The sequence below is a fragment of the Hemiscyllium ocellatum genome, chromosome 7 (genome assembly GCF_020745735.1).
Source record: "Hemiscyllium ocellatum isolate sHemOce1 chromosome 7, sHemOce1.pat.X.cur, whole genome shotgun sequence".
NCBI lineage: Eukaryota > Metazoa > Chordata > Chondrichthyes > Orectolobiformes > Hemiscylliidae > Hemiscyllium > Hemiscyllium ocellatum.
In genome coordinates this window covers 45,363,946-45,384,939 of record NC_083407.1, presented here as the reverse complement: position 1 = coordinate 45,384,939, position 20,994 = coordinate 45,363,946, and the positions used below count along the sequence as shown (strand labels likewise).

General features: G+C 42.5%; 2 protein-coding genes across 4 annotated transcripts in view; one reads left to right on the top strand and one right to left on the bottom strand.

The window, feature by feature from the left end:
- Positions 1-2,103: 2,103 nt before the first annotated feature.
- dbi (diazepam binding inhibitor (GABA receptor modulator, acyl-CoA binding protein)) lies at positions 2,104-7,967 on the bottom strand. Its single transcript, XM_060827856.1, has 4 exons — positions 7,860-7,967; positions 3,214-3,331; positions 3,067-3,129; positions 2,104-2,406 (listed from the first exon to the last, which is right to left on the bottom strand). Exons 1-4 carry the CDS (start codon positions 7,866-7,868, stop codon positions 2,330-2,332), a joined length of 267 nt encoding a protein of 88 aa, XP_060683839.1. The 5' UTR covers positions 7,869-7,967; the 3' UTR covers positions 2,104-2,329.
- A 762-nt stretch (positions 7,968-8,729) lies between these two features.
- The window catches only part of c7h2orf76 (chromosome 7 C2orf76 homolog), a 29,109-nt gene continuing 16,844 nt past the window's right edge, over positions 8,730-20,994 (top strand). The window contains exon 1 of one of the 3 annotated variants that reach the window (XM_060827854.1): positions 8,730-8,842. Coding sequence is in view for 1 of the 3 variants with exons in the window: in XM_060827853.1 (XP_060683836.1) it covers positions 16,305-16,306 (2 nt within the window). In the remaining 2 variants the exon portion in view is untranslated. The other 2 variants (XM_060827855.1, XM_060827853.1) reach the window with 2 other exon arrangements.

Here is a 20,994-nt window from a genome sequence, read left to right as displayed (position 1 = left end):
CCACAACAGCATCCTTAATTAGGGGAAATTAGGAAACTGGATTTCACCAGTTTCATACTCTCAGCTACCTTCCCCCCCCAAACAACACCCACTCCCCTTTCATTTGTCTCACCATCCCCTCAGCCCACGGCCTCATTCCTGATGAAGGGCTCTTGCCGAAACACCAATTCTCCTGCTCCTCCGATGCTGCCTGACCTGTTGTGCTTTTCCAGCGCCGCACTCTTGATAATTGAAATAATTGTCAACAGGTGGACATTTAGGAGATAGTGATAGTAATATTGTAATACTTAGGTTGGCTTGGAAAAGGACAAACAGCAGTCTAGTGTAGAAGTTTAAGTTGGAGAAGAGCGACTTTTCAGAAGAGAAAGATCAGATGTGTCAAAGGTAAATGGAAATTTAAGATTGGAACTGCCTTTGAATGAAACTTCTTCACCCAGAGAGTGGTGGGTGTATGGAATGCTCTGCCCCAGAAAGCTGTGGAGGCCAAGTCTCTGGATACTTTCAAGAAAGTTGGATAGAGCTCTTAAGGATAGTGGAATCAAGGGTTATGGGGATAAGGCAGGAACAGGATACTGATTGAGGATGTTCAGCCATGATCATAATGAATGGTGGTGCTGGCTCGAAGGGCAGAATGGCCGACTCCTGCACCTACTGTCAATTGATATTTAGTTACATTCCCATGAAGGCAAAACAACCAAAGGCAGAACTCCCAGGCTGAAGAAACAAATGGAGTTTAAGATAATAAATAAAGAGATCGTCTTTCATGTACTTCAGGTTGGCAATACAAATGCGAATCCAGCTGAATATGGATTGTTGAGAGGATAAGCCAAAAACAGATTATGTGGAAAGGCTATCAAATATAAAATGGAATCCAAGTCTTCTTGCAGGTATTTAAGTAGTGAGTGGATTGTAAGAGCAAGAGTGGGACCAGAGGGAAGATTTATGCATGGAAGCAGAGGGCATGGCTAAAGGTACTAAATGAGTGATTTGCATGATTATCAAAGAAGATGCTGCCAGAGTGATGTATAATAACAGGCCTTACTTTGAAGATGGAGAAGAATTTTTCATTTTCTCAAAGGGTTGTTGGCCTGTGGAAATTTCTTCCCCAGAAAGCAGTATCTTTCTTCATGTAAACAAACAACGCAAAGAAAGATAGATAGTGATCTCAGGTTCCCTCCAGGTGAGAGGTTAAAATCATCCCTGTTTAGAGTCACATGACAAATTTTCAAGGGTGCAAAGTGTAAGTTGCTGGTAAATTTGTGGTCATATTGTGGCCCAGTCACCATAAGGGCCAATCAGAAAGAAAGATACAGCATTTTTGATTTTCTCACAACCACCCACCTCATTACAGAGGAAACACTTTAGGAGAGTCCATTCAGTTTGCAGAGTTTCTGTATTTACTGGTAGGTGGACAGTCACCCCCATTCCACAAGGGTTAAGAAGTCAATGATAGACAAACATATGGTACTGTAGAACACACTGAATTTGAGCTCAAACCTTTTGCTTGGACAGTCAGGCAGAACGCTCAAGTTTACAACTTTAATATTATGGGACTGGTGAAATTGAGAAACTATGGGAGATAGAATTGTTTTTTAAAAAGATTAGCTTTCCTACAGTATGAAAACAGGCCATTCAGCCCAACAAGTCCACACCGACCCTTTGAAAAGTAACCCACCCGGCTCCATTCCCCTACCCTATATTTACCATGGATTTGCCAATAACAAGCCAACAGAAAGGCACATGAGAATTCCTAGAAGCATGGCATTCCAACCAGAACTCTATCAACAAACACATTGACTTGGATCTCATTTACCACACCCTTTAGCATGGCCAATCCACTTACCTGCACATTTTTGGATTGTAGGAGGAAACCGGACACCCAAAGGAAACCCACACAGACACAGGGAGTGTGTGCAAACTCCATACAGATGGTTGCCCGAGACAGGAATTGAACCAGGTCACTGGCACTATGAGGCAGCAGTGCTAGCCACTGTGCCGCTCAAGTTTACAACTTTATTTCAAGATATTTCATAATCAAAACAATGAGGCACAAATGAGTAGTTAATTGTATCCCTGTTGTCGTTTTATTTTTCTTAAGTGGATTACAGAAAAGCCAATATTAAATTCACTGATATGATTAAACATTAATAAGTGATACAAATTATCATATTTTTAATAGAAAAATCACAAATGTAACTACCATTAAGGCAGTTGGTTACATTAAATATTATCTCCTCTATATGTATCATGAGGAAACAAATTAGTCAGTGCATTTTTCTACAACTGCAGTCTAAAGATCAAAGCTTTTTTTTAAAAAAAAGAGTTAATTTTAATTCATTCCATACTTTTCCTTCAGCTCTTGAACTTTTGAGATGTACATTGCCATTGCTTCTTCTTTACTTGTTCCTAATTAGGTCAACAAATTGCAGACAGTTTATTTAATGCATCTTTAAAATCATTTACAAGTAGGTTTTTATTTCATACATGAAAACACTTCATAATTTAATTAATATAATGCTAAAGAAATTGTGCATCCACATAGAAATGGTCAAAACTTTTCTTGAAATGGAATATCTAGATTGAGATTATAAATACCAGGATATAATTCTTGTACTTATTTTATCTTCCTCTTTAATAAGAGCTGCTATAATAGTAAACCATATGGGATCAGCTAACAAAGTACAGTAGGCACTAATCCAAGAACGCTTATCATTTTACATTTACAGGACATATTTAATTTTACGCAATCTCAAATGTTACTAGTGACTCTTGATAGTCAGAAGTCAAGCCAAATTTCAGATGAACTCGCAAGCTCATGTTATAGCGTTATGAATAGAAGACAGATAATAGCTATTAATGCATGTAATTAACAGAGATTATGAGTAGTAATACATGGAGAGCACACAAGATAAACTGTACAGACTACTTCAAACCCATTCAAGTTACCATACATAGTTATGTTGGATAATTAGAAAACTTCATTTTCATATCATTTCAAAAATTGTTTCATATAAACTTTAGAAGTTTATATCTATAGAAATAAAATTAAAGAATTTTTGTACAAACCTTTACGTGCATTCCATGCATCCCACTTAGCCTTTCCTTTTAGATCAAGCATGCCAGGACGATCTGGGAAAATAAAAGCAATTTTAATAGACGAATAACATCTCCCACTTCAAGCAATATTAGTACTGAACTTTGTCACTAACAAACCTGTATTCACATCTCCAACTGTTGCCTGTTTGTATAGACTGTAGACAGCCAACATTTCTTCATCAGATGGTTGTGACTTGAGTTGTTTAACTTCTTCTGCTGCCTTTTCAAAATCACCCTAAAATAGAAAGAAGAATTCAGATGATAAGTCTTATAAAGATATTGGATGTAGGTTTGCTCACTAAGCTGAAAGGTTTGCTTTTCAGATGTTTCATCACCATACTAAGTAACATCATCAGTGAGCCTCCAGTGTACCACTGGTGGCATGGCCCACTTTCTACTTGTGTTTAGGTTTCAATGGGTTGCTGATGTCATTTCCCGTGGTGATGCGATTTCCTGTTCTTTTTCTCAGGGCTTGGTAAATGGGATCTAAGTCAATGTGTTTGTTGATAGAGTTCTGGTTGGAATGCCATGCTTCTAGAAATTCTCATGTGCCTTTCTGTTGGCTTGTTCTGGGATGGATTTGTCCCAGTCAAAGTGGTGTCCTTCCTCATCTATATACAAGGGTACTAGTGAGAGTAGGTCATGTCTTTTTGTGGCTAGTTTTCTGCCCGTTTGTCCAATGTAGTGTTTTTTACAGTCCTTGCAAGGTATTTTGTCATGACATTAGTTTTGCTTGTTGTCTGGATAGGGTCTTTCAAGTTCTTCAGCTGCTGTTTTAATGTGTTGGTGGGCTTGTGAGTTACCATGATGCCAAGAGGTCTGAATAGTCTGGTAGTCATTTCCACTCTTCATCCAGAAGCTTACTAATGATGTTAACTACTTTGGTGATAAAACATCTGAAAATGAACCTTCCAACTCAGGTGAGCAAACCTACATTCAGAACCTCAACCTGAGCTACAAACCTTTTCATTATAAAAGATATGATTGCCAACTGAAATCCTTGCCAAGTTAGTTGGCTCTGTATGGGCTCCCTAATAATATCTTCCTGAAGAGTTGAAACCCAAACAAGTAATCAGATCTCCACAATGAACAAAGTTACAGTAAATACATTATTAATGTAATCTATTTAGAGACCAATAACAGGGTGGGTCTCATCATTGCTTTCCCCATATTTGTCTGTGATCGGCTCATTCTAAGGTGACATTGAGCATTTCTAATTCTGAGTTACATCTGCAGCAGAATTAGGAAAATGTACTCTGAAACATTTAGTCAGTAATTTAGTAGCTTGGTGCCTTTCAACCCCTTAGCTCTAATAAGAAACATACTTCATGTAATTATTTTGCTCTTTCATCTCAGTTCCTTGTAGTATATGACTGAAGTCATGACCAGATGTCAACTGCAACTCTAACAACGTTCAATTGATAACGACGATAACTGAACAAAGTAAATGTTTTGTGGGTTTCAGATGTTTTGAATCCTCTTCCAAGGAAACTGGTCTTTGATTAAGCTGAAAAATAGTCAATCGTCAATGGCCATATCTTGTAAAGTATCACACTCTTCACCTTTTTTCTCTTTATCCGTCATACTCCGTACGCAAGTACATACTCAGGTACTCCGCCTTCCTATTTCCTGACCACAAGCCTTGGGGATTCATGAGTGTTCCTGCTCTCTTTCACTAGAAGACAAGCTTACAGTTTTCCTCCAATTTTCTTTACATCTAATCGACAGGTTTATTAACGTATACTTAGTGCTGGATCATTTTGAGCTGCAACTCCAATTGCTTCAACCACTTTCGACCTTCCCACCAACTGGGAGCTAAGTCTCCCTCCCTGTCAAACTCTCACTTCTTACACCTGACTTTGTGGACACTGCCTGCAGATCAGCTGTTACCATACTTCCAGACATCTCCCTCCAGAACGTCCTTTCACTTGTAACAAGGGTGCTGCCATCCATTAACTTATTGTGGATGATCATTATTAACAGAAACCTTCTTGAGTGATGACACCTAATGAAACCTCCTTAGCAAGAGACATCTCCCATCAAATAATCCCTCAGAGCTCTGATAGCAGTTCAGTGATTATGACAAGATCGCATCTTGACTTCATCTACAGGTCCTCTAACACTATCACTTTCTTCAGATAAGGGGTAACTTTTTCACACAGAGGATGGTTCGTGTATGGAATGAGTTGCCAGAGGAAGTGGTGGAGGTTGGTACAATTGCAACATTTAAAAGGAATTTGGATGGGAAGGGTTGAGTGTTATGTACCAGGTGCTGGCAGGTGGGGCTAGATCGGGTTGGGATATCTGGTCAGCATGAATGGGTTGGACCAAAGGGTCTGTTTCCATGCTATATAACTCTATATATACTTTGTACTCGACTCTATTTCAAAATCAAATCATTCAGTACCACCTTGCCAAGGACAGTAAAAATGCCATCACAGATTTTTGTTCATAGACCTCTTAGTGTGGAAACTGGCCATTTGGCCCAACAAGTCCACACCAAGCCTCTGAAAAAAGTATCCCACCAAAACCCTTTCCCCTACCCCATTACTTTACATTTCCCTTGACAAGTGCACCTAACTTACATATCCCTGAACACTACAGGCAATTTAGTATGGCAAATTCACCTAGCCTGCACATCTTTGGACTATGCGAGGAAACCCACATAAGCACTCGGAGAATGTCTGTTGGAGTTTGCACAGTCACCCAAGGCTGGAATCGAACCCAGGTCCATAGCGCTGTGAGGCTGCAATGCTAACCACTGAGTTGCCCTAATCACTTCTTTGCTTTCCCTCCTCTGTCTCTTCTCCAAGTTACTTTTTATTTACTACGATTTTAACTGTTAGTTCAATTTGATGCTGTCCCTCATGAATTCATTCTCCTCTTATCCTCCATAAATCTGTTCCATGTAACCATTCTCTATACTCCACCATCTTTCTACCTCACTGTAGACTTCAAAGAGGCTTTTTGAAACTCTGATAAAACTTGTGACTCCCTCACCTAGAATGAGTCTTGGAATCACTTCCTTCTATAACATTTCTGATATGCTAATTTGGATGTTTCATTATGTTAAAACTGGTAGGTAAATTATTGTTAATAATTGCTGACAGTATTTTTTACAAGGTTAGAGTGGTGCTGGAAAAGCACAGCAGGTCAGGCAGCATCTGAGGAGCAGGAAAACTGACATTTCGGGCAAAAGTCATTCGTCAGGAATGGAGGCAGGGAACCTCCATGGTGGAGTGATAAGTGGGGGGGGGGGGGGGGGGGGGGGGGTACAGTGTGGCTGGGGAGAAGGTGCCAAAGAATAAAATAGGTAATTGGGGATGGCGATAGATCAGAGGGAAGGGTGGAGCAGATAGGTAGGAAGGGAGATTGGCAGGTAGATTAGAGTGGTGCTATTATTTATGACTCAACCCCAACACTTCAATATTCGTTGAAACCCAAAATTATAATCAACTTCTGTCTTGAACATAATGAAAGCTTAATCATCCAAATTCCTTCAGGGTCACGAATGCCATAGACACACAATCTTTAGTGAACAAACTTTACAAAATAATTTGCCAACTCCAGACTGACACAGTACTCCCATCTTCTAGATTCCAAATGTCAGGGAAAACATTTACTGAGCTGCTCCGATCCCAAGCCGCTTGAAACATTTTATACGTTTCAACTTTCCCAACCCTCCGGGGGAGTAGGGAGACATGATTGAGATTTATAAAATTATGGGGCAGAGACAGGGTAGACTGATCAGGGACACAGAGTTAAAAACTAAAGAACAGGAGATTTAGAGCACTTGTGAGGAAAAGCGTAATGGGAATCTGGAACTCTCTGTAAGGGATGGTAGAGGCAGTAACCATCATAACAGTTTAGTAGTATTTAGGTATACACTTTTAGCACTAAAGAATACAAGACTATGGGCACAATGCAGGAAAATAGGAGTAGATCAGTTAGGTCCTTCTTTTTCATTGTTGCAAACTTGGTGGGCCAAGGGCCTTTTGTCTCCAGTGCAGACCTCTACGATTGACACCTGGGAATAATTTTACAGTAATAACATTAAAAAGGTCCAACACCGGCATCTCCAAAACATTAAAAAGGAGACATCTATAATTTTGCACGTTTGCATTTACCAATACTACTGGTCAATTGCTGGCTGGTACGTTATGATACCTGAGCCAATAACAAACGTCCATGGTTGTACGATAAGGATCTTTTTCGCAACAATTTTATGTATTAAAAATAGATTCCGCATTTAAGGCATTGCGATGCACTTTCCCGTTTATCCGTTAATTCCGTTGAAACTACAAATATTTCCAATGAGGAATTGTGCTTACTGTCAGAAGAATCTACATATTTTAAATGTGAGTTAATCCCTCTACTAAGCTATGTATTTTGCTTCTCCAGTTTGCAGATACCTTGTTAAAGTCTAAATGGCTTTGTCATCCGCAATGGCATCCTCGAGAGAGACGCGCCCATTTGGGGGCGCCGAAAATTCCCTAAGATCGTCGACTCCCCGGAGGGGTGATGAAGGATGGCAGGCTCAGTGCACGGCAGTAGTGGGAAAACCGTGATATATAACGAGCCCGAGTACAGGGCGTGGAGTCCACAATCAGAGCCAGCCCAGAGACTGTGGCTACAGCCCCTCCACCGGCAGGCGAGCAGCCAGGCAAATCAGACCGCACAACAATACAAACCACCAGCTTTTATAACCCCATAACCATCTCCGCCATTCGTGCCCGGCCGGAGTCTGCAGCCGCTCCTTTTACCTGTGCCATTGCTGCCGCTTACTCGGTGTCACCACTCCGACTGCACGCTCTCAAAGCAGGATACCACTGCACCAGCGCCAAACCCGGGCGTAAAACTGCCACACCGCGTTCTCTGATTGGCGGAACCGGGAGGGAATGACCGTCATCCTGGCCCCGCCTCTCTCCGTACCGCGCCATCCTGGCCCCGCCCCTCTCCTCCGTTCCGCGCCATCCTAGCCCCGCCCCTCTCCTCCGTTCCGCGCCATCCTAGCCCTGCCCCTCTCCTCCATACCGCGCCATCCTGCCCCCGCACTTCCTCGTACCGCACCATCCTGGCCCCGCCCCTCATCTCCGTATGGCACCATCCTGGCCCCGCCCCTCTCCTCCGAACCGCACCATCCTGGCCCCGCCCCTCTCCTCCGAACCGCACCATCCTGGCTCCGCCCCTCTCCTCCGAATCGCACCATCCTGGCTCCGCCCCTCTACTCCGAACCGCACCATCCTGGCTCCGCCCCTCTACTCCGAACCGTACCATCCTGGCTCCGCCCCTCTCCTCCGAATCGCACCATCCTGGCTCCGCCCCTCTACTCCGAACCGCACCATCCTAGCTCCGCCCCTCTCCTCCGTACCGCACCATCCTGGCTCCGCCCCTCTCCTCCGTACCGCGCCATCATGGCCCCGCCCCTCTCCTCCGTACCGCACCATCTGGCTTCGCGCCTTTCCCGCTCCGCCCCTCTCCTGCACACCGCACAATCTTGACCACGCCCCTCTCCTCCGCATCTCTTCATCCTGGCCCTGCCGCTCCACGCCACACCATCCGGCCCCGCCCCATTACACCGCATTTCCCTATCCTGCCCTTCCCCTCCAGACGCACCATTCCTGGCCCCACCCCTACACTCGAGACCGCACCGTTGTGACCCCGCCCCGTCTCTCAACACCGCCGAATCCTGGCCCCGCCTCTTCCATCGAGGCCACTCTAACGAGGAAGGCCTCTCCCACTCCAGGTACTTTGTCCTTTTTGTTTACGAACAATTTCACCATGTTCTTGAGGTCAAAACTTACTACGAATAGTGTTATTCATGTTAGCCTGATGAGATGTATCTAATTTCAGAGAAACAACATAACCAAGTTCAAATACTGTACAAAACCTCCCTGGGGAAGCCACTGAAGGCCATCTTGCAGGAATTTCCTCTCAATTCATTGCTGGGCGATTTCCTGTATTGGTTGTTCAGATGAGGAACTTAAACAATATATAATTTCAGTTCCATCACACTGTGAACATTTGCTACAAATTCTGTGTCTTACAATGTTATTCTCCTCAACCACCTGATAAAGGCAAAACGCTACAAAAGCTAGTACTTCCAAATAAACCTGTTGGACTATAACCTGGATTAGGGTGGTGTTGGAAAAGCACAGCAGGTCAGGAATGAAGGCAGAGAGCCTCCAGAGTGGAGAGATAAATGGAGGGGACTGGGGCTGGGGAAAAGCTAACCAAGAGTACAATAGGTGGATGGAGGTGGGGATGAAGGGAATAGGTCAGAGAGGAGGGTGGAGCGGTTGGTTGGGAAGGAAGATTGGCAGGTAGGACAGGTATGAGGACAGCTGGAAGGTTGGAACTGAGGGGAGGAGAAATGAGGAAACTGGTGAAGTCAATATTGATGCCCCTGGGGTTGAAGTGTTCCAAGGCGGAAGATGAGGCGTTCTTCCTCCAGGCGTCGGGGGTGAGGGAGTGGCGGTGGAGTAGATCCAGAACCTGCATGTGGGAGGGGGAGTTGAAATGTTGGGCTATGGGGCGGTGGGGTTGATAGGTGCGGGTATCCCGGAGATGTTCCATAAAGCGCTCTGTGTGAAGGCCTCCAGTCTCCACAACGTAGAGGAGACCGCATCAGGAGCAATGGATACAATAAATGACATTGATGGATGTGCAGGTGAAACTGAACTATAACCTGGTGATGTGATTTTTAACTAAATAACTCCAGTCCCATTTGCCAAAATTTGGCCCATATCCCTCTAAGCCGTATTCATATACCATATTCAGAAGCCTTTTAAATGTTGTAATCGTATCAGTCTCCACCACTTTTTCTGACAGCCCATTCCATACACACATCACCCTCAGTGTGAAAGAGTTGCCCTTTAAGTCCCTTTTAAATCTTTCCCCTCTTACCTTGAACTTATCCTCCTAGTTTTGGATTCCCTTGCCCCAGGGAAAAGTCCTTGTCTACTTACTCTATCCATGCCTCTCATGATTTTATAAGATTAGATTCCCTACAACGTGGAAAAGACCCTTTGGCCCAACCAATCCTCCCACAGTCCAAGTGTAGCTATGCTGAATTGCCCATATTGTTCAGGGTGTGTCAGTTAGGGGAAATGTAGGGGAGTGGGTCTGGCTGTAATACCTTTTGGAGGGTCAGTATGGACCTGCTGGGCCAAAGATGACCTGTTTGCACACTGCAGGGATTCTATGAATCTATGTATGACAATAATAAATCAAATCAAATCAAACTGTAACTTGCTTCCAAACTCACCATTTGATTTACAAACTGAACTGAAAACAGTTAATTATCTCAAAAAAGAAATGTTCAAAAGCTAATGGTCTTAAATGTTTTTACTCTCGCTGTCATAAACTCAACAGTATAAACATCTTTCATGAACCCAAAGCAGTGCTGGATTTAGGTTTCTGGTGCATAATGGTGTGATGATTTTAAATAAATATCCTTCACAACAGTAATCAAATTCCAACAGACTCACTTTTAAAACAATTTAGAATCCAAATATTACAATAATATGCACCAAACAACCATGTATTCAATAAAGTGGGTAGATGTCAATTATGCAAGCCAGGTGGTCAGCAAAGTGCTAAATGGAAGTCAAACAGATAAGTGTGAGATTGTTGTCAGGGAGGCAAGGGCCTGTAGTGTAATAAATGTTCGGATGCTGAGAAGTTAAGTTTCATTTTGGAGTGAAAATCCGAAGATACCTGACATTAGCAGGACAGTTAGGTAAGGTGATTAAGAGTGATGTAAAATAATTCCTATATTAGCCAATGAATGAAATATAAGAAATTAAGGTAGAGCTGTAGAAAATACTAGTTAGGTTTGGAGGTTTGGCCTCACAATAAATGGGAAACAGAGGAGTTTTAAAAAGGCTTTGTCAATGAAAACTTTTAACAAAAGAAGATTCATTTGACTTGGGTTGTTTTCTTCAAAATACATACATACAAAATTGTGAGGATTCTAGACTGAGGGGATAGGAAGGACATATTCCTATTAACAGCATTGACCTAAAGTAATGGGCAGAAAGATTATTGGGAAAAATAAGAGAAGTTTTACCGAATGTGTCGTGTTTGAAAGGTTGTTGAAAGCATCAATAAATGCATTAAAACTTGTTGTGCTTGAACTAATCCTCGCGAATAAAATAGTTTGTCTGAGTTTTGTATTGTCTGAGGACACTGGCAATCCACTTTATTGTTCTGTGCCATGTGTCGCTGGACATCGGAGTGCATCTGGGAAAATTAACAAACAGTGAATTTCACAACTAATCTCGGCGGAACCGGTTTGGGCAAAGTTCACGACACAGAATCAGATCAGTAAATTGTTGTTTTAAGTCTGTCCAAGAGAAGAGCTGTATTAGTGAGTACAGTGGGTTCTTTCTTGATTATATGTTTTTGGAGATAAGTCTCTTGATTAAGCTTAAAATATAAGCCATAACTATTAATTTAACCTGGTGCAGTGTTTGTAGAGGAATATAAGAAGTTGTTATTTTCTGGGTCTGCAGATTGTGAAGGAGTAAAAATGGCCTTTGCAGTGATATGTACTTCTTGTCAGATGTGGGAGTTCAAGAGAGTTTAAGGGTTATTGCGGATTATATCTTCCATAAATGCTGTTGAATGCGAATCTTATCAGGTCGAGTGGATCGGTTGGAGAAACAGATGGAAGCGATGAGGAATTTGCAACAGCAACAGTATGTGATGGATGGCAGTTATAGGAAGAGGGGAAAGTCTCAGATAAAGTCACATAGATGGGTTAACTCCAGGAAGGGTAAGAGAAGTTGGCACCTAGGACAGGAGTCTTTTGTGGATATACCCATTTCAAACAGCTATGCTGTTTTGGAAAATGTAGGCGGTGATGATTTCTCAGGGGAATGCAGCAAAACAGCCAAGTTTCTGGTATTGAGACTGGCTCTAATGCAACGAGGGGTATGTCAGCTTCCAAGAGATCAATTGTGTTAGGGGATTCTGTAGTCCAAGGTACAGACAGACGTTTCTGTAGCCAGTAGAGAAAAAGCAGAATGGTGCGTTGTTTCCCTGGTGCCAGGATCAAGCATGTCTCAGAGAGGGTGCAGAATTTTCTCACAGGGGAGAGGGGCTAACAAGAAGTCATTGTCCACATTGGAACCAATGATATAGGAAGGGAAAATGTTGAGATTCTGAAGGGAGACTACAGAGAGTTAGGGAGAAATTTAAAAAGGAGGTCCTCAAGGATAGTAATATCTGGATTACTCCCAGTGCTACGAGCTAGTGAGGGCAGGATTAGGAGGATAGAGCAGATGAATGCATGTCTGAGGAGCTGGTGCATGGGAGAAGGATTCACATTTTTGGATCATTGGAATCTTTTTTGGGGTAGAAGTGACCTGTACAAGAAGGACGGTTTGTACTTAAATTGGAAGGGGACTAATATACTGGCAGGGAAATTTGCTAGAACTGCTTGGGAGGATTTAAACTAGTAAGGTTGCGGGGGGGGTTGGAGATAGTGAGGAAAGAGATCAATCTGAGACTGGTACAGTTGAGAACAGAGATTAGATTAGATTAGACTTACAGTGTGGAAACAGGCCCTTCGGCCCAACAAGTCCACACCGACCCGCCGAAGCGCAACCCACCCATACCCCTACATTTACCCCTTACCTAACACTACGGGCAATTTAGCTTGGCCAATTCACCTGACCCGCACATCTTTGGACTGTGGGAGGAAACCGGAGCACCCGGAGGAAACCCACGCAGACACGGGGAGATGAGTCAAACAGTCAGAGCAGGCAGGGACAAGGTAGGACTAATAAATTAAACTGCATTTATTTCAATGCAAGGGGCCTAACAGGGAAGGCAGATGAACTCAGGACATTGTTAGGAACATGGGACTGGGATATCTTAGCAATTACGGAAACATGGCTCAGGGATGGACAGGACTGGCAGCTTCCAGGATACAAATGCTATAGGAAGGATAGAAAGGGAGGCAAGAGAGGAGGGGGAGAGGCATTTTTGATAAGGGATAGCATTACAGCCGGTCTGAGGGAGGATATTCCCGGAAATACATCCAGGGAAGTTATTTGGGTGGAATGAGAAATAAGAAAGGGATGATCACCTTATTGGGATTGTATTATAGACCCCCTAATAATCAGCGGGAAATTGAGAAACAAACTTGTAAGGAGATCTCATCTATCTGTAAGAATAATAGGATAGTTATGGTAGGGGATTTTAACTTTCCAAACATCGACTGGGACTGCCATACTGTTAAAGGTTTAGATGGAGAGGAATTTCTTATGTGCGTACAATTTTCTGAGTCAATATGTACCTACTAAAGAAGGTGCAAAACTTGACCTACTCTTGAGAAATAAGGCAGGTCAGGTGACTGAGGTGTCAGTGGGGGAGCACACTGGGGCAAGCGACCATAATTCTATTAGTTTTAAAATAGTGATGGAAAAGGATAGACCAGATCTAAAAGTTGAAGTTCTAAATTGGAGAAAGACGAAATTTGACAGTATTGGGCAAGAACTTTCTAAAGCTGATTGGAGGCAGATGTTTGCAGGTAAAGGGACGGCTAGAAAATGGGAATCCTTCAGAAAGGAGATAAGAAGAATCCAGAGAAAGTATATTCCTGTTAGGGTGAAAGGGAAGGCTTGTAGGTATAGGGAATGCTGGATGACTAAAGAAATTGAGGGTTTGGTTAAGAAAAAGAAGGAAGCATATGTCAGGTATAGACAGGATAGATTGAATGAGTACTTAGAAGAGTACAATGGAAGTAGGAGTATACTTAAGAGGGAAATCAGGAGGGCAAAAAGGGGACATGAGAAAGCTTTGGCAAATAGAAATAAGGAGAATCCAAAGGGTTTTTACAAATATATTAAGGACAAAAGGGTGGGTGGCACGGTGGTATAGTGGTTAGCACTGCAGCTTCACAATGCCAGAGACCCAGGTCCAATTCTCGCCTCACACGACTGACTGTGTGGAGTTTGCACATTCTCCCTGTGTCTGTGTGGGTTTCCTCTGAGTGCTGTGGTTTCCTCCCACAGTCCAAAAATGCGCAGGTTAGGTAAATTGGCCATGCTGAATTCTACACTGTAAGTAATCTAATCTAAGTAGCTAGGGAGAGAATAGGGCCCCTCAAAGATCAGCCAGGTGGCCTTTGTGTGGAGCCACAGAAAATGGGGGAGATATTAAATGAATATTTTGCATCAGTATTTACTGTGGAAAAGGATATAGACTGAAGGGAAATAGATGGTGACATCTTGCAGAATGTCCAGATTACAAAGAAGAAGTGCTGGATGTCTTGAAATGGGTAAAGGTGAATAAATCCCCAGGACCTGATCAGGTGTACCCGAGAACTCTGTAGGAAGCTAGAGAGGTGATTGCTGGGCCTCTTGCTGAGATGTTTGTATCATCGATAGTCACAGGTGAGGTGCCAGAAGACTGGAGGTTGGCTAACGTGGTGCCACTGTTTAGGAAGGGCGGTAAGGACAAGCCAGGGAACTATTGACTGGTAGCCTGACCTCGGTGGTGGGCAAGTTGTTGGAGAGAATCCTGAGGGACAGGATGTACATGTATTTGGAAAGGCAAGGACTGATTCGGGATAGTCAACATGCCTTTGTGCGTAGGAAATCATGTCTCACAAATTGATTGGGTTTTTTGAAGGAATAGCAAAGAGGATTGATGAGGGTAGCTGTGGTCTGTATGAACTTCAGTAAGGTGTTCGACAAGGGTCCCCATGGGAGACTGATTAGTAACGTCAGATCTCATGGAATACAGGGAGAACTAGTCATTTTGATACAGAACTGACTCAAAGGTAAAAGACAGAGAGTGGTGGTGGAGGATTGCTTTTCAGACTGGAGGTCTGTGACAAGTGGAGTGCCACAACGATCGGTGCTGGGTCCTCTACTTTTTGTCATTTACATAAATGATTTGGATACAAGCATAAGAGGTACAGTTAGTAAGTTTGCAGATGACACCAAAATTGGAGATGTGATGGAGAGCGAAGAGGGTTACCTCAGATTACAACAGGATCTTGACCAGATGGACCAATGGGCTGAGAAGTGGCAGATGGAGTTTAATTCAGATAAATGCGAGGTGCTAAATTTTGGGAAAACAAATCTTAGCAGGACTTATACACTTAATGGTAAGGTCCTAGGGAATGTTGCGAAACAAAGAGACCTTGGAGTGCAGGTTCGTAGCTCCTTGAAAGTGGAGTCGCAGATAGATAGGTTAGCGAGGAAGGCGTTTGGTATGCTTTCATTTATTGGTCAGAGTATTGAGACAGGAGTTGGGAGGTCATGTTGTGGCTGTACAGGACTTTGATTAGGCCACTGTTGGAATATTGCGTGCAATTCTGGTCTCCTTCCTATCAGAAAGATGTTGTGAAACTTGAAAGGATTCAGAAAAGATTTGCAAGGATGTTGCCAGGGTTGGAGGATTTGAGCTATAGGGAGAGGCTGAACAGGCTGGGGCTGTTTTCCCTGGAGAGTTAGAGGTTTACAAAATTATGATGGGAATGGATAGGATAAATAGACAAAGTCTTTACCCTGGGGTGGGAGAGTCCTGAACTAGAGGGCATAGGTTTAGGGTGAGAGGGGAAAGATATAAAAGAGACCTAAGGGGCAACTTTTTCACACAGAGGGTGATATGTGTATGGAATGAGCTGCCAGAGGATGTGTTGGAGGTTGGTACAATTGCAACATTTAAGAGGCATTTGGATGTGTATATGAATAGGAAGGGTTTGGAGGGGATATGGGCCGGTTGCTGGCAGGTGGGAGTAGATTGGGTTGGGATATCTGGTCGGCATGGACGGGTTGTAGTTGAAAATGTGTTGCTGGTTAAAGCACAGCAGGTTAGGCAGCATCCAAGGAAAATGGACGGATTGTACCAAAGGATCTGTTTCCATGCTGTACATCTCTATGACCATGACTCTACGCGGTAAATGAAAATCACTTCTGATTGAATATTACGGTAAAGTGCAGATTGTGCAGTTATTAGAAGGTGTGCGGTACAGGTTTCGTAGGGGGGGCGGAGTCATGGGGCGGGAAGTGAATCTCGCGGGATTTGAGTCGCACACGAGTGCGCAGGCGTCAACACGGTCTCTCGTATTTGAGGTAAACAATGCTGGTGGTTCGTAGTGTTTGGTATGAGTGCACTGGGGAACCAGGGAAGGTCTGGCAGTACTTAGCTCAAGAGACACACAGAGAGAATATACACTTATATGATATATGTATGTATTTGGGATCATGTTATCTTACTGTTTTCTTTCCTCTCCCAAAGTGCTAGCCGGCCTCTGGTCTGCGGCTGTCTTCATAAAACCTTGAGTCCAGGGGGCAGGTCTGGGAGGGAGAAGGGGCGCAGTCTGCGGGAGTTTGGGAATGAGAATCAACTCATCAACCACCCCGTCTCCCTAAGTGACATTCACTGCTTAGGACTTAGGAGTCGGACTCTTGGCTTTGGCCGACATTTCCGCTCCAGGATGTGAAATGTTTGTTCCCTGCTGTATTCTCGGTCTTGTTTGGTTTTTGTTTCAAACAGCGAACCATCTGTGATTGATAACCAGCAAGTGAAATGGTGACGGGGAGGTGCTGAATGAAACTGTATTCTCACGAGGAAAGAAAATTCTAGAGAAAGTAAATGGTCTTTTAGTTTGATTTATTGAGTAATGTTATTGAAAAAGATAAATTGAGCTGTGTACTTTGGGTTCCTTCAATGCAGGATGAATGGGGTGGCCAGGTTTTGCTAGGACAGGCCCAGTTTTAAACCAAATGCCCTGTTCTGACAATAATATTCCTTCAAAATATTTTTAATATTCCAGATTTGACCTCTCTCATTTAGTCTCTGGTTTGTTATGAATTTAGGTTTGTGTGTGTTCCAGAGCTGCAGTTGTTGTCTCTCAGTTGGTGCAGTGCCCTGCAGTTTGGCATAACATTTTTGATAAAGTGCTTCTGGCTGAAGTAGAAAGAAAATGGGCTGTGAGAATGAGGAATCTGTTGTCTGAATTATTTATGCCTGCAGCGACTGATTTTTTTTTGGTGCAGAGGTGCTTTCAACTTGGAAAAGAAGAAACTGGATTAATTTATGGCCACTTTACTTATTTTAGCAAGTGTTCTATCTGAGGAACCACAAAATGGAATCTGTTATGTGCTGTACTTGGATGCCTCATGTTTATTCTCCTCATAATTTTATTAACATAGATTATAAAAAGCTAAGGTCGGAGTACTGAAGCTGTTAATTTATGATTTACCAACTTGAAAACATAACATTTATTCCTACACTACTGTTTTCTCTTTAGCTACACAGTAATCTGTGCTAAAATAAAACAAAGAATTATGGATGCTGAAGATCTGAAACAAAAACATGTTACTGGAGAAGCTCGAAGGTCTGACCACCACTGGACTCAATGTTAACTCTATTTTCTCTTTACATGCTACCAGACCTGTTGAGTTTCTCCATCATTTTTTTGTTTTTGTTATCATTCTATTAATTGTCTATTTATTTATGTACTTAATAAAGAAGGTGTGGTAGGCATCTCAATAAGATGCTAGAAATACAATATAAATGTTAATTTAATATTCTTAAAGCTGCATCACTTCATTATGATTTGATATTCATTTATGGATCTTTCTAGGTAAATTCACGTAATTAATGGTGCCCTTTTCAGGGCTAGGACACTTGACTCTCAACTTTCTTATTTTCAGAAACTTGTGCATCTCTTTGTATATGTATCTGGATGGCACAAAGATACAATTTTAGCTCCATAACATCTTTCTCACTCAGAGATTCACTTGCTTTTGTTACAGCAACAACTTCTGACATACAATAGGCAAAGTACACCTAAAACAGGAATCCAAAAAGACTGAAACTAGAGCTAAGTGAAGGACTTCAGTATCAAATACACCTGATTTACAAAAATCTCAGTTCCAGTGACCAATCCAAATGGCGATCCCCTAGCCAAGCTTTTCCTGTAAAGCTACAAGACTGGCATATCTCTGACAATATGAAAAAGTAACCAGGTACGCTCTGTGTGCACGACAAGACCGATCCAATCTAGCCAAAACACGATTATCAGCAAAGTGATGGAATGAATTGCTGACAGTGCTGACAAGCAGCACTTCAAAGTAATAACTTGCTCAATGATACTCAGTTAGGGTTCTGCTAGGAAACGAGCGCTGAACTGGTGAGGTGAGAGTGACTGTTCTAAACGTCAAAGCAGCATTCAATGAATAAGACATCATGGAGCCCGAGCCTGTTGGAGTCAAAGTGGGAATGAGTGAAAAATGTCAGCTGCTTAATATTATACCTGGCAAAAGAAAAAGGCTGTAGATGTTGCAAGTCAGTCATCTTGGTGTCTGGGTGCAACCTGTATAAATTAATATGTAGTGTCCTAGACCCAGTTAATGACCAACCCTCCTGCATAAGAGCAGGAGTGGGGATGTTTGATGACTGTATAACATTTAACACTGTTTGTGACTCCTCAGATACTCAGGCAGCACGGTGGCACAGTGGTTAGCACTGCTGCCTCACAGTGCCAGTTTGCATGTTCTCCCTATGTCTGTGTGGGTTTCCTCACATAGTCTAAAGATGTGCAGGTCAGGTGAATTGGCCATGCTAAATTGCCCATCGTGTTAGTCAGAGGGAATGGGTCTGGGTGAGTTACTGTTCAGAGGGTTGGTGTGGACTTGTTGGGCCGAGGGGCCTGTTTCCCACTGTAGGGAATCTAATCTAATCTAAAGTAGTCTTTAATATGGCAAAACATGTTCAATATCAAAGATTGTCGAAGTGGCAGATGGAGTTTCATTTAGATAAATGTGAGGTGCTGCATTTTGGGAAAGTAAGTCTTAGCAGGTCCTCTGTAGTGTTGCTGAACAAAGAGATCCTAGAGTTCAGGTTCATAGCTCCTTGAAAGTGGAGTCGTAGGATAGTGCAGAAGGTGTTTGGTTAGCTTTCGTTTATTGGTCAGAGTATTGAGAACAGGAATTTGGAGGTCATGTTATGGCTGTTCAGGACATTTGATTAGGCCACTGTTGGAATATTGCATGCAGTTCTGGTCTCTTTCCTAACGTAACAATGTTGTTAAACTTGAAAGGGTTCAGAAAAGATTTACAAGGATGTTGTCAGGATTTAAAGATTTGAGCCATAGGGAGAGCTTGAATAGGCTTGGGGTGTTTTCCCTGGAGCATTGGAGGCTGAGGGGTATGGTTCCTTATAGATGTTTACAAAATCATGTGGGGCATGGATTGGATAAATAGACAAAGTCTTTTCTCTGGGGTGGGGGAGTCTAGAACTAGAGGGCATAGGGTTAGAATGAGAGGAGAAAGATATAAAAGAGTCCTAAGGGTCAACTTTTTCTTTTACACAGAGGGTGATAGGTGTATGGAATGAGCTGCCAGTGCAAGTGGTAGAGGCTAGTACAATTGCAACGTTTTAAAGGCATCTGGATGAGTATATGAATAAGAAGGGTTTGGAGGGATATGGGCCAGGTGTTGGCAGGTGGGCCTAGATTGGGTTGGGATATTTGGTTGTCATGGATGAGTTGGACCAAAGGGTCTGTTTCCATGCTGTATATCTGTGCCAGTCACTGATCTTCAACAGAAAAGAATATAATCATCATCAGTTGATGTTTAATTGCTGAATCTCCTACTGTCAGGAACGTAGGTTTCCTTTTGACCAGAAGCTGCATTTGGCTCAGAGTACTTCAGAGTCTAGGGATTTTGCAGTTTGTGGACTCCTGGCTCCCAAGTGTCAATCAACCATCTACAAGAATTAATTTATTTCCACCAACGCTATTTTTGAATCTTGCTTTCATAGATATCGACAGCACAGAAGATAGGGTATTTGACCCATCAAGACTGGACTCGTTAAAAACATGCACTTGGCTATACTAATCCATCTTCCAGCACAAGACCCATAGCGTTGTATGCCTTGGATTGCAAATGCACAGCTAAATACTTATGAGGGTTTCTGCCTCTATCACTGTTTCAGTCAGTGAGTTGCAGATTTCCACCCACTTCGTACTACCCAAGTGCATCAAGTCATTCATGAATTCTGGATTGACTTCAATTTACCATTGATCAACCTATCTGACCAGCCTGTCTATACCCTCTTGTAACCTAAGGCTAACCTCCTCTCTATTTACCACCTCAGTGATTTTCATATTATCTGCAAATTTACTGATTACCTGCTATTTTCAAGTCTTCAAGAGACTGGATGCCATTCAGAATGAAGCAGCCAACTTGACTGGTACCCTGTTCATGTCCTTCACCATCAGTGACAGCAATGTATACCATCTACATGATGTATTGTAGTAACTCACCAAGGCTCCTCTGATGGCACCTTTCAAACATCTACCACCTGGAATGACAAGGCAGTATATATGGTAACAACTTCTATCCTCTCAAGGATGATAAGTGCAAGCCCAGCCAGCAATGTCAACATTACCATGAGCCTTTGTTTTAAAAGTAGTCACTGCAAGTGGCCATGTTAACGAAGTGGCAACAAGTATGCTATTCTGGATGGTTCCTGATCTTCTTTGCTCTTTAGTTACAGTTTCACACAGCTCCACATGATGCAGAATATCTTCATATGCCCCTTGATGAGTTGTCTCTGGGCTTGCCACTTAGGCTGTTGCTTGTTTTTATTTCCTAACATTGTTTAATGTGTCATGGTTAAGTTGATCACCAAATCTCAGGATTCAGTCTGACTATTGAATCAATTTTGAGGGCAATCTATTAATGCATTTCTTCTGCTATTTTCTTTTGTCACCTCAAATTATAGTTTAATTTGTAGGAAAACAGAAATTAATGTTTTTGAATGCAAATAATGTATTTTCATAATGTTTTCTGGTATTTAAATGTTAAATTTGAACCATACACCAAATTCTCTTTGTCATCATGGGTTAACTCCATTATTCTTTTA